Source organism: Urocitellus parryii, chromosome 13, assembly GCF_045843805.1.
Source record: "Urocitellus parryii isolate mUroPar1 chromosome 13, mUroPar1.hap1, whole genome shotgun sequence".
Lineage (NCBI taxonomy): Eukaryota > Metazoa > Chordata > Mammalia > Rodentia > Sciuridae > Urocitellus > Urocitellus parryii.
Window position 1 is genome coordinate 2,178,733 of NC_135543.1, and position 12,513 is coordinate 2,191,245.

Consider the following 12,513-nt stretch of genomic DNA (forward strand, 5'->3'; position numbering starts at 1 on the left):
ATGTCCCCTCCAAGTGAGACCTGAGGCTTCCTCGGGCTTTCCCCAGCCCCAGGCTGCCCAGAGTCACTGGCAGGTCTGATTTGGCCACCTCCAGCTTGGTGGCCCCCGGAAGGCTGTGTGGCAGATGCATCTTCTGGCAGGCAGGTCAGAAGTGACCCCTAGTGTGACCTTCATGAAGCTAAATCCATCCCTCAGCCTTATCCTGAGAGACTGCTTCCCATACCCCTCCTATTGCGCTCGCTTGTGTCCTGTCTCTCTCTCTCTCTCTCTCTCTCTCTCTCTCTCTCTCTCTCTCTCTCTCTCTCTCTCTCTCTCTCCACACACACACACACACACACACACACACACAGAGCGTCACAGGACTGGTGTGGTAGTTAGAGATCTATTCTTGGCTGGCCATTTCCTGAGTTCTTGCTACTTTGTGGGTCTGGGAGCGCCATTTGGAGGAGAATGTGCATGTGAGTGGACCAGCCAAGGTGACCGTCCTGTAGGCTGAGCCTCTGCCGCATGTCTGCAGAGTTCGCCTGCAGAGAACCTCACCTGCCCACCACTTGCTGAAGTCTGACTGGCCCTGAACGTGAAGTTTCACTGAACTTTCCTACTGACGTTGAATTTGGATGATCTAGGCCTGATGTCTGATCTCTAATCACAGAGAAAAACGACAGCGTCACATCTCCCTGCAGAAGCCCTGCTCCAGTTAAATGTGGCAACACAAGTCTCATCCGGGAGGTCTCCCCACCGGGTCGTCCGGCTTGGCCAGCAGTACAGCATGCTCTGGAGTTACAGGACAGTTCATGTTCCCATGGGCCTGAAAACCTCGGGAAGTTTGCACAAAACTGCAAACCCAGGAGGGACAGTGTGACCTGCCCCCCAGCGTGCAGGACCTGGCCCCCTGTGGCCTCACACTCCTCCTCCAGGCAGGTGAGAGCCGCTGCCCACAGGCCCTCAGGTGGAAAGGCCCCAAGTTCAGGCCTCCATCATGTGTGACAGGTGGGCAGCATGGCCTGCAGACCTGACCAGGAGGAGGCAGAGGCTCTGGTGTCTCCGCAGCTGCAGCCTCCCCGCAAGGCCTGCCCTCGGGACGGCTCTGGGCTCCCGTGCGCCATGGAAGGGGCCCTGGTTATCCCGAGAACAGAGGACCTTTGCACTGCACCCCGCCTGCCATCAACCAGGCAGCACGAATTCTGTCCTTCTAGGCCTGGGTGTGCCCAGGAACCTGCACCACACTCACACACACACACACACAACACACAACACACACGCCCACACACACCCACTTGGCTTTGATGAAAGCCATTCATGGGCTGCGATTTCTATGGAGACGACTGAATAGAGAATAAGAAATACGCTCTAGGTTACAAAAAAAGTATTTGAATACAGGACGGAATTCATTGTCACCACAACTTCACTGGAGATTGTCCTGTAGGAGTGTTTCATTTACGTCGTTTTCTGGTCATAGCAAGCTGAGGGCACCTGAGTTATTGTGGTGTGTTTCCAGATGACTCCAGGGAAATGTCGGATGGACAGACTGTCGGGATAGAATGTGTGGGGTTCCTGAGTGGCGCGGGGTTGAACGTCACTTGTGGATTCGGCCAAGGACAGCACTGTAAACTGTAACCAGAGGGGCAGGGAGGCCGGCAAGCAGGTGTCTGTGTGCTCAGGCCGCGGAGTGCACACAGGCTTCCTGCTGTTGGCCAGCTACAGGGGACACTGGATGAGCTCTCCTGTCAGGACTGGTGACTGCCTTCACCTCCTGGCCACCCTCATGTAGCTGTCATCTGGAAGGTGTGGCTGTCACTTGTCTGCAGCTACTTTTACCCTGAGGTGCAAAGCCTTGCTCCGGTTCAGGCCAGTTCAGGGTGCAGAAGGGCCAGGTGTGAGGCGACCACAGTGGGCAGTGGCCCACAGTTTCCAGACGTGGAGAGGACTGGAGTAGCATAGCCCTGTGTGGCTTTGCCAGGTCTCGGTTTCCACAGGTGGATGAAAGGGCCAACAGAGCCGCCTGCTTCACAGGCCCTTGGAAAGGCAGAGAAGACACCCCACGAGGATTTCTCTCACTTTCTGTGGACAGCAGCAGCTACAGGCGACACTGGATGAAAACGTCAAGCCAGACAGTAGTGTGCTGTTTCTGAGAGGGACTTTAAGAGATTAGAATGCAGCTACACCTTCCCACGCATAAACACAGGCTCTCCTGGCTCAGACTCGCCTAAGGACATCACAGGCTACCAGAGGATAGAGGTCAGCCTCGGGGGCCCTTCCCTGGCATCCTCCACAGACCCCATTGTTAAACCAGGGTGTTTTAGACTACAGGTATAGAGACTCGAGATTTAGGAGAAATTCTCACTTAAAAATGAACATAAATAAAACCACAAATTAACTGCCAGCAGCCGATCTCCAAGCTCTTCTGGAAGAGGACTTGGGCCCCTTTTACTTCCTTTGGAGAAGGCTCCAGGAAGCACCAGCATCTTCCACTACCAACAGTAAGTACCTGTGAGCGTCCATCGAGGTCCCAGCACTGTGCTGGATGGTCACAGCTGGACATTGCATGGCTCCTGTCCCCAGAGAGGTGGTCACCGAACCAGGGAGAATAGGTGAGCAAACTGGGAGCCACTCCAAGGAAACAGCAATCACTGCAGCACTGACCGCAGGATAAGGCCCGTCCAGAGGGGTGTGGTCAGGCTGCCCAGGATGGGCCAGCACAGGGCCAGGACACAAGCCATAGTGGGCTTTGGCTGGAGTGGCCCATGCTGGCACTGGTTAGAGAACCAGGGAAGAACAGGAGGAGCCTGTCCTGGGTGGGCGAGGGAGCCGAGCGAGGGGGCCAGGCCAGGCGCCGCTCTGCGGCCTTCCCCTGCAAAGCCCCAGGGGACCCTCCCAGCTGCTCATGGCTGAAGGCAACCTGAGGGCAAGGAGCCACCACCCTGCTGCAGCAGAAGCCCAGCACAGGCAGCGGAAGGCAAGAAGGACGAAGGTGTGGTCTGTGGAGAAGCGCTGAGACCTGGCCTAGGTCCCCATGGGCTCAGCCTCTCCTGTGGCCCTGCTGAAGGCCAGGACACTCCCCCCAGCTGGGGTCCTCCTAGCTGGAGGACGGGGGTGTGTTCTTCTTTAAAGAAGTTTTCCTGTGATTGTAGGATCTGGTCAATCCTACAGGAAATAGGAGCACCTCTTCTGGTAAAATCAGGTCTGCTCTGTTCCATAAATAACATCAAATAATAGTCTTCAGGAGCCTCAATGTGTAAACGGAGGCATTTCAACGTTACTTGTCCCCCCAAAACTGTCGCACGTCCACAGATTTAGACTTCACATCACACTTCTTACCGCTGGGAGAAACTACTTTGGGAAATAAATGGCTTCTCTGTGCCTCACAAATAACTGTGTTCAGGGACACAAAGCCCAACTGTGGTGAAAACATTAGTATTCAGATGCTCTTGTGTTTGGTTAATGCATTTAATTGTGCACAATATAGCTGTTGTTTTCCTTTCACATTTGCATTAATTTATATCAGCCACGGAGGATGAAGCTCAGCTACGAGAGCAGGCTCTTTAGTTACTTCTGCTGCTCCTGCAACCCATAAATCAGCACGGCGCCCCCACAGAGGACCCAGCTTTGCACCAACCCCAGTGCTCTTTATGTTGCTTCCTCAAACATCACAGTGCAATGGTGCATTTAGAACTATGTTCTCGTGTAGTTGAATTCAGCCAGTGGTCCTGAAGGAGAGCTGCACCCACCTGCCCTGTCTTCCCACACTCCTCCTGACTTGGGGGCCTCTGTCAAAGGCGTCTGGCGTGGCCAGCGTGGACACTCCGGACAGCTCTACATACTGTCTTCGGGTCTTGGATAAGACCACAGGGATCCCAGGTTCCTCCTTGGCCTTACACTCTGTCACTGGCAAACATTGATCATTGACGATGGGAGTGACTGTGCTTGAGAAACAGGTCCTGTGTCTGTGGCATTGATCAGCTTTATCAACTATATGGCCCATATCATGGGGCAGTTTCTCAACCCCTGTGACTCCGAGGAAAGAGTGTGAAGTCCTCTTCCTTTGGTATAGATACGTTATACACACATTGGTTTTCAGAGGGAGTATGTGCTACAGTTATACAAACTTCCACCATGTACATAGCAAACAAACTCCCGGCCCTCGCGGGCTACTGTCCCCAGAGCTGATGGCCTGTCTTCTTCCTGGCCCCAAATGAGACCTGAGCAGAGAAGGAGAATGGGCCCCTGCTCAGGCAATAGACAGGCAGGACATGGTGGTTAGCCCCAGAGCCCTTGCAGGAGTGGCTAGTGCCTTGGAGTCAGTCCTGGTGGCCCCGTGTGCCATTTTCTTACACAGTCCCCTGAGGTCAGCAGCCTGGGAGACCAGCAGCTCTACTGCTGTGAAGCCGTGGCTTGCTCTGTGGAGATTCTGCAGAACTGCAGAGGAGGCAGCAGGAAGCCCGGGTGTACAACAACAGGAATTCCTTCTCTCCAAGGGTAGAGGCCAGAAGTCCCCCACCAAGGTGTCTGCAGGCTCAGGGGCAGTCATGCCTTCGGGCAGTGCCGGAGTTCCTTGGCGTCCATGGCTGTGGCTGTGCAACTCAGTCCACATTTCTCTCCTGTGCATCAATGTCTCTGTGCTCCAATTGCCCTCTCAAACGGACACCAGTCATCAGTTGCCGTATGACCTCATCTTTATCGAATTAGATCGGCAACGACTATTTCCAAATAAAGTCACACTCGTGGGTAGGAGAGTTAGGACATGGATAAGTCATTGCAGGGGAAACCATCCAATTGGATACATATTTTCATCTGATTCCCCCACCAAGATGTAAACTTCAGAGGTGGGGCTGGGGCTCAGCGGTAGAGCGCTTGCCTCACATGTGGTTTCAATCCTCAGCACCAAATAAAGATAAATAAAAAAAAATAAAGGTATTGTGTCCATCTACGACTAAAAAAAAAATAAAGAAAGAAAAATAAACTTCATGAGGACCAGGACCATGTCTTATTTATCACTGTAACTGAAACATCTAGAGCAATGCATTACAGTTTTTAGGTGCTCAACAAATGATGGGTGGATGTATGGGTGGACAGGTGGATAAGCGAATGGAGGATGAATGAGTGAGTCGATGAGCTGGGAACTATCAGTAGTAGATGGGTGGATGGATGAATAAATGAATGAACAGGTGAGTGAGTATTTGGATGTTGGATGGATGGATGGATGGATGGGAGGATGGATGGGAGGATGAATAGGTGGGTGAGTGAATGAATGATGAGTTGAGTAACATCAGTGGATGAATACATGGAATAGATGGTATTATAGGAAAGTGTAGGTGAATTCACATTTAGTCCAGGTAAGTAGTAAGTTGGGGGGATTAACAAAATGATTTACTAATTTACAATAACTTAAGAGCAAAAAAGATTCATTCCATTCTTGAGAGAAATGGCTATTTTTTTTTGTTGAAAGCTATGAGATGGTAGCATACATCATGAAATAGCCCATTCCCACATCAAACGTTCTAATTGTTGCTGCTTACAGAAGAGAAGCCAATCAAAATGTCCTGAATAAGCAGTTCTCTAATGCTAGAGGCTCCTGTGGAATCTGGGAATGGAAAAATTCTAAACGCCCCGTTTCTTAAAGGCATGAATTGCAAAAAGATGTGGGAAGTTCCATTTTTACCAAGAACATTAAAAACACCTTTTGTCAAACAGAAGCTCCCAGCATGCTGAGCTTCTGCACCATGGCCTTGGAGACAACAAACGTCCCATCGGGTGCCTGCACTCCTGGGCTCTCCAGGTGCTGTGCACAGTGCTGGGGGCAGTTCTGACATGACTGCTGTGCCTGCTCAGACACCTCGCTAGGAAGCACTGGTGTGTCTTATCCAGATGCCAAACCATGAGCCACCAGGTAACCCCAGGGCCTCCTGCAAAACCAGAGCTGCCCAAGGTGCTCGGTGCAGGCCGGTCTCTGCCAGGGGCAGTCTGTGGCTGCCATGTGGCTTCATGGGCAGTGCACATGCTCTGGGTTTTATAGGAGACAGCTAGTTCAAGACCCCTAGAAGAAAGCAGCTTTGTCCCAGGCTTGGCTTAGCACAGGCCCGTATTCATATCTCACTGTTGTTTGCAGGAGAGGCAGATGCGAGCCAGGACAATGGGCCCTCGTCTGAGGACACGGCGGTGACAGACTCCAAGCGCACAGTGGACCCAAAGAATGCCTGGCAGGATGCCCACCCAGCTGACCGAGGAAACCGCCCCCACTTGATCCGCCTCTTTTCCCGAGATGCCCCGGGGAGGGAGGACAACACCTTCAAAGACAGGCCCTCGGAGTCCGACGAGCTCCAGACCATCCAAGAAGACACTGCAGCAGCTTCCGAGAGCCTGGATGTGATGGCGTCACAGAAGAGACCCTCTCAGAGACACGGATCCAAGTACCTGGCCACAGCAAGTACCATGGACCATGCCAGGCATGGCATCCTCCCGAAGCACAGAGACACGGGCATCCTTGACTCCATCGGGCGCTTCTTTGGTGGTGACAGGGGTGCGCCCAAACGGGGCAAGGTGAGCTCTGCGGAGTAGAGGAGCTGTAGTTTAACTGGAGAAAGGAAAGGGAAGGTCAGCAGGTGACCTGGGCCAGTGGAGGAGGCGCTGACCACCCTGAGTATCTAAGGTGCTTGTCTGGGCTGAAAGAGCCCGGGGCCCCGGGAGCGACCTCAGGGGCCCCCTGGGCTGCTTTCATGTGACTCCCCCATCTCCCTACTTACAAGGGACTGTGCTCGGGGTCTGGCTCAGGAGTTCAAGGACCTTCTGCCTTGTGGGACTCAGGTGCCCGGGACAGGGCCTTGCAGAGGGCCGTGTTCTTGGTCTCTGTGCCCTGTGCTTGGAGCTTGGCTGGTTGGCCTCTGGGCTGCACTTTGGGGTTTCTCTTGGGTCACGTTTATTTTTCCTGGAGTTAGTGCTGCCACTTCCTTGCTTTCAACAATGATGTGATTGAGGTCTTTTGAACAAACTCTTGCATTTCAATTCTCTGTGAGCAAACTTTCTCTTTTGTTTGGATTGTTGATTGGAATGGGGTGGAGTGACAAACGAATGTCTGTGAATCAACGGTCCATTATTTTGTGATTTCATTGATTTGAATCTCAAACCTTGGGAGTTTCATTATTTAAAAGCAAATGCTCTGGGGTTTAAAATGTCTCACAAGGAAAAAACCCTCCCTGTGGTTTCGGTTCCCAGCTGGCTCTGAAGCGGGTTGCCTGGACTGGCCTGTGGTTGAGGTTCCACTAAGAGTGGACCTCAAGAGGCATTCAGATTGCAAATGGGTGTCATGTCACAGCTGGGGAGAGCTGGGTAACTGGGGGGCCAGAGAGGTGTTACAGAAAAGCCCCCTGCTATTGGGTATTCTCACGGCAGCTGTAAGATTTTTCTGCTGGTGTGTCGTGCTTGTCCTGAAGCCTTTGGGGATGCAAGAGGCTTGTGAACAAAGTGTGGCACAGAGGTCCCCTTGTGGGAGGTGCCCTCCAAGCACCCCAGGCAGTTCGGAACCCTGGAGTGTTAGAGCTTAGTCTTCAGCCACATTTCTTACGGTGACAGATGTCGAAGTGAGTTGTCAAGGATGAACACAGATGCCAGTGAGTGGCACCTTCTCTGTGCACATCCAAGCACACTGGCCTTCCGGGAGCCATACCCTGTCATCTGCTCTGAGCTGTCTGGTTCTGACACTTGCCGTGACTTGCTTACAGATAACTCTTGCCGTGTCTTAAGTGTTGATAGGTTGGCCTTCTGTTGGCGTCCTTCACTGTCCGTGTTTGTAGACATTTTCTTGTCAGTGCCCCCTCACCCTGGGGCAATCTCAGTCATCTGCCTTATTTTAATATGGGTGCTCTTTCAAGCACAGCTCTGCAGACACCCCAGCTGTTGGGGGTCCTGGCTGCCTAGGGAAGTCCAGCTGTTATTTGAGGCAGCCACATATAAGCAGTCCAGTTGAAAACGTCAACTATTCTGCTCAGCTGGAGCAGCAGGGAGAATGCGTTCAATCTGTGCACAAAGGATTAAATAGCTGGCCAGCATATGTTCTAAAATAAGCTTTATTTCAGTGGCAATGGCTTTAATTTCAAACAAAACCTTGAAAGCATGTGTATCTGTCAAAGTAGAGCTACATTTCCAAAGATGTTTTTCTTTCTTCATGCATAATTATACCCTTCATTGTTTTAAATCTCTTGTGCTTTTCAGTATTTCAAAGAAAAAGTTCTAGGCTCAGAAGCAGCCAAGGTCTTTGCAAATAATGTCTCTTGATTATCAAGGACCCTGGGGGAAAATAAGGATTTTTAAAAGTAAAAGCAATTTTTAAATAATAATTTTTTAAAAAAATTGAGATAGCAATTATTTCACTACTATTTTGAATAAATAAAAATTTTAAATTAATATCCTTTTCTTTGAATACCCCAAAAAAATCCATTGGTATTTACATGTGTGATCATAAATTGCCTGTTCCAAACACGGGCCAGAGTTGCATCCTCGGGGAACGCTGGGACACAAGCAGTCGGGGTCAGCAATGCCTGTCCAGCTCAGCTATTTTATTGTGGGCTCTTTGTTAACAAATCGTGGAGATGCAAACTTTACACAGCCTATACCCAGCAACAACCCGCTATCGCCCCAGAAGTCTGGGGTATTCATTGGTGTGGGCTGCTGTGGAGTGATTTTTTAAATTCCTTTTAGTTTCTGTTTTTATTTTGCCCCATTTATAAATCAGGAGGGCCCTGCTCTCATATGCTAGGAAGGCCTTTGAATAAATAGACTTAGGAAACTCCAAGAGAAGAGACTCGTGGGCCTGCTTACTGTCTTTCCTGAAGGGAGCTCGTGTCTCCATTTCCATTCCTAAAATAAGCATCCAGTGTACCTGGGGTGCTGAAGACCACCACCTGGGTCACGCACGTCCCTTGGGAAACTGCTTATCCTGCCACCTGTTTAGAGTAGGTTTTTCATAGTAGAATCCAGCAAGACTCTAGATGCAGCCCTGAGTACCACGTGAAGGGGCCCGCCTATCCCCAGAGCCTCCTGTCCTCCTTCCCCTGAGTCACGTGGGCCCCGTGGTGCCACAAGGCAGCTGCCACCCCCAGGCCCCGGAATGCACTCACAACACCCAGTCTTTGTGCAGCCAGAGCTGACATTCAGAAAAGCGCTTTAGAGAATCCCTGAAGAGGCGTATTCTTTTGAGAGCCAGAAGGAAAGTGCATTTACAAAGGACACTCTCCTTTGTTGTGAGGAAAGATGTGTTGTGAGGGGGATGTGTTGTTCCCTTTAAGGGGCAGGCTCCTTAGCCCCCCGGAATCTGGGGCCTCATGGAGAATGGTGGGCCTTCAGGGAAAAGACTGGACTGTACCTGCCGTGTCCCTTCACCTTTCCCCTGGGCCAGCACCGACCCCTGAGGCTATGGGCGTAAGAGCCAGTGCCCCGCCACACCAGCTCTGGGCACTCTTGCTTCTCACCTAGGGGAGGCCCAGTTTCACAGAGTAGCTAAGGTGGACACGTGGTCAACTCCCACATAATTCTCACACAAGAACGACAGAACAGAGCGAGCCCTTTCTCCACAGCATCTCACTTGAAGGGTTTTAAAGCCTCGGTACTGATGCCCTCCCCATCTCCTCTATTTATCTTACATTAAAAGCTCCGCTTATAACCTCCTAGTCTCAGCATTTCATTATTTAGCATCCAGATTGCTCCTAGGCCTCTAACTGTGACAAGGTAGGATGACCACTGTCATTCAGTGCTACTGATGAGTCTTAGAGAACCAGCGTCTTTGTTCCTGATTCACAGCATTTCAGTTCTAGTGGCCCCGTTACAGTAAGTTCACTGTTATCTCCACGCCTTAATCTCACAGACATGCCTGTAGTCTTACCAGAGCATCATAGTTAAGGTGACATGAAGGACACAGGTTCCTGCATGGCACCCCCGATGGTGTGTGCCAGCCGCCTTCGAGTGGGGACGGAAGGGCTGTGTGGACGGGGAGTGGACCACACTCCCTCATACCAGCTCGCGGCGGCTTTGTCCAGGGAGCAGGTGACACCCCAAGCTGGAGCCCTCTGAGCGCTCACTGAGGCCATGTTCTGGCCGGAGAGCCTCTGGAACAGGTCTGGACATGCTGGTGTGTCCGTTCCTACACCCAAACCAGCACTGTCTGAGATTCTGGACAGCAGTTCCTCTTGAAGTCACTGATCACAGGTGTCTCCAGCTGAGTCACCAGCTGCACCTGTGCCCTTCTGTCTCCTGGCCACAGTCACTCACTGCTCTCTAGATGGGGGATGGTGGGGACCTGGAGGACCTGTCTTGGCAGTGATTCTGCCGCGCCCTCTGTATAAGTGATACATTTGTATGCTGCATCTGTGTATTTAATGACGATTGCCTCCCTGTGGTTGTATTATGACTTGATTTTTTTTTTATTTTGTTATGAACTTCTGCTTTATGTATATGTCTGCATTTTTATGACATTAAACAGTTTAACACACCAATGACGGTGCATGAATTGCAAACGGACTTTTTAAGTGTCTCTTTTGGTGTCCCTACCCAACTAATTGCGCTTTGCCTCTGGCATTCCCATGGCCTGTGACACAACGTGCAGGTAAGTCGGAGCAGTGGGCTCCCGTGGCCTCTGTACCCGAAGGCCACAGCGTCTGGCTCCTGTGCTTTGACCCAAGGAGGCCGTCTTCTCTCTCTGGGGCACGTGGGGTCGTCTTCCTTGTCAAGAGTTCCTGTTCCACTGCTCCACTGTCTCTCAATGCGCCCTCCTGCCTGGGCACTAAGTAGGCCTACAGTGGCCATGTTGTGCACCCCGGGGACATGTTCCAGGTGACAGGGAGCCTAGAGAACCTGAAGTCAGAGGTGGCTGCCTCTCCTCCAGCGTGGTGCCTCGTGCGAACGGGGAAACCTGGAGGGCTGATAAGTTAGAAAGGAAAGCAAAGACACTGCGTGAATTCTGATGTGGCCTGCCATTCATCTGTGTGACATGGCCCACCATGGCCTCGCCCCAGCCCTGCCTCCTCTCATCGTCCCACGCCACGGCCTCCATTTCTCCATCACTGCTTCTTCCTTGGGTGGAGTGAGAGCCACTGAGTAACGGAAGCCCTGACCGTCCGTGGGAGCTCGGCTGGACAGCTGAGGAGGTGCGTCCTCACAGGGCCAAGCCCGGCTCCGAGGAGATCGCCAAGAACCGACTTAGTATTTAAGACCTGGAGAAGTCTGTCAGATTCAAGGTTTCCTATTATGTCTAGCTCCAGAATTTTAAGTGTTCTGAAATATCCTCCTTCATACAAAGTAGTAAGAGGGGAGGGAAAAGACAACTAAGAACGTGAAGCCTTCGGCGGCAGCCCCTCAACATGGTCCACCGCACTTTCTCCCCAGGCAGCCTGGCCGGCCTGCTCCAGCCCGGTGTGCGTCTCGGGCGACGGAATCTCTTGTCCCCCAGGCAGTCAGTCTACTGCAGGTGCTGTCTTCTGGTCAGACTGCACCCCACTCCACACAGGTGCAGAGAGCTGGAAAGAGGCTTGCTGTCCCTCTGTGTCCTGCCAGGAGGTCAGTCTGCTGACAAGGCCAGGGTTACAGGTTGCATTCCTATAAGCTGTCCCTGGGGTGTCCTTTCTCAGAGCTGCACGTGGCCTCCAGCCCAGCCATCTGCCTTCCCTGTGCATGGACAGCCAGGGGCCCCCGGAAGTCGGTGTGACGGGAGAGGGGCTCAACACCAGCCCAGCAGAGCTAGGTGGAAGAGCCCCACAGTGGCAGTCTTCTTCACAGAGAAGAACATGAGCTGACCACCTTGAGAGCAGGGACTCAACCTGCACCTCTCCAGTTGAGGGGTCACTCCTTATGGGGTCTCTCGAGTCACAGCAAGACAATAACTGCCACAGGCCTGGGTGAGTGGGCATGCTCTAAAATGCCCCTGCCTCGTGGGTTAAAGTCACTGATGAGTTCTGCTGGTGTGGAGATAGTCCCTCCTCACATGCAGGTCACCACAGGTTTGCCTCTGCATGGCGAAGCCCTGGGTCACAGGGTGTCATCCCACGTGACTACTGACCAGCTTACCAGGGATCCACTTCACCTGCCACAGTGCACTGAGTCTCCCGGAGCCTGTCACACTGACTTCATGGCTTGACCACCCCAAGTCAGACCCTCTCTCTATTTCTCTCTCTCTTTTTCCATTTTGTTGTAGATAGTCAAAAAATAGACACTTCCTACCTTTAACTTGGTCCTATAATTCTTTCAACCACGTCACCTGACCTTCACGAAGGGGCAGAGTCTCCGGTCACGGATGGAGTGAGGAGAGTGCTGGTGTCCTGGGGGAGCAGGACCAGGGCTGCCCGGCAGGGTGCACGGTGCAGAGCTGCTCTGCAGACACTTCCTGGGGCTCTGCAGATGGCTTGAGAGGCCACATGGTGACAGCAGGAACAGCCCCTACCTGTAAATCCAGTGCAGACGCTGAGATAGTGCTGCACGGGAAGATGAGTAAGGCTCCACAACAGAACCGAGTGTGGGGTTGTCCATCGGGGC

General features: G+C 52.2%; 1 protein-coding gene across 5 annotated transcripts in view; it reads left to right on the forward strand.

Annotated features, from left to right (window-relative positions):
• Positions 1-12,513, forward strand: part of Mbp (myelin basic protein) — a 100,805-nt gene that overhangs the window by 62,899 nt on the left and 25,393 nt on the right. For all 5 annotated transcript variants that reach the window (XM_026414137.2, XM_026414140.2, XM_026414138.2 and 2 more), the window contains exon 4: positions 6,107-6,537. In XM_026414137.2, the coding sequence (XP_026269922.1) occupies positions 6,107-6,537 (431 nt within the window). The remainder of the gene's footprint in view (positions 1-6,106; positions 6,538-12,513) is intronic.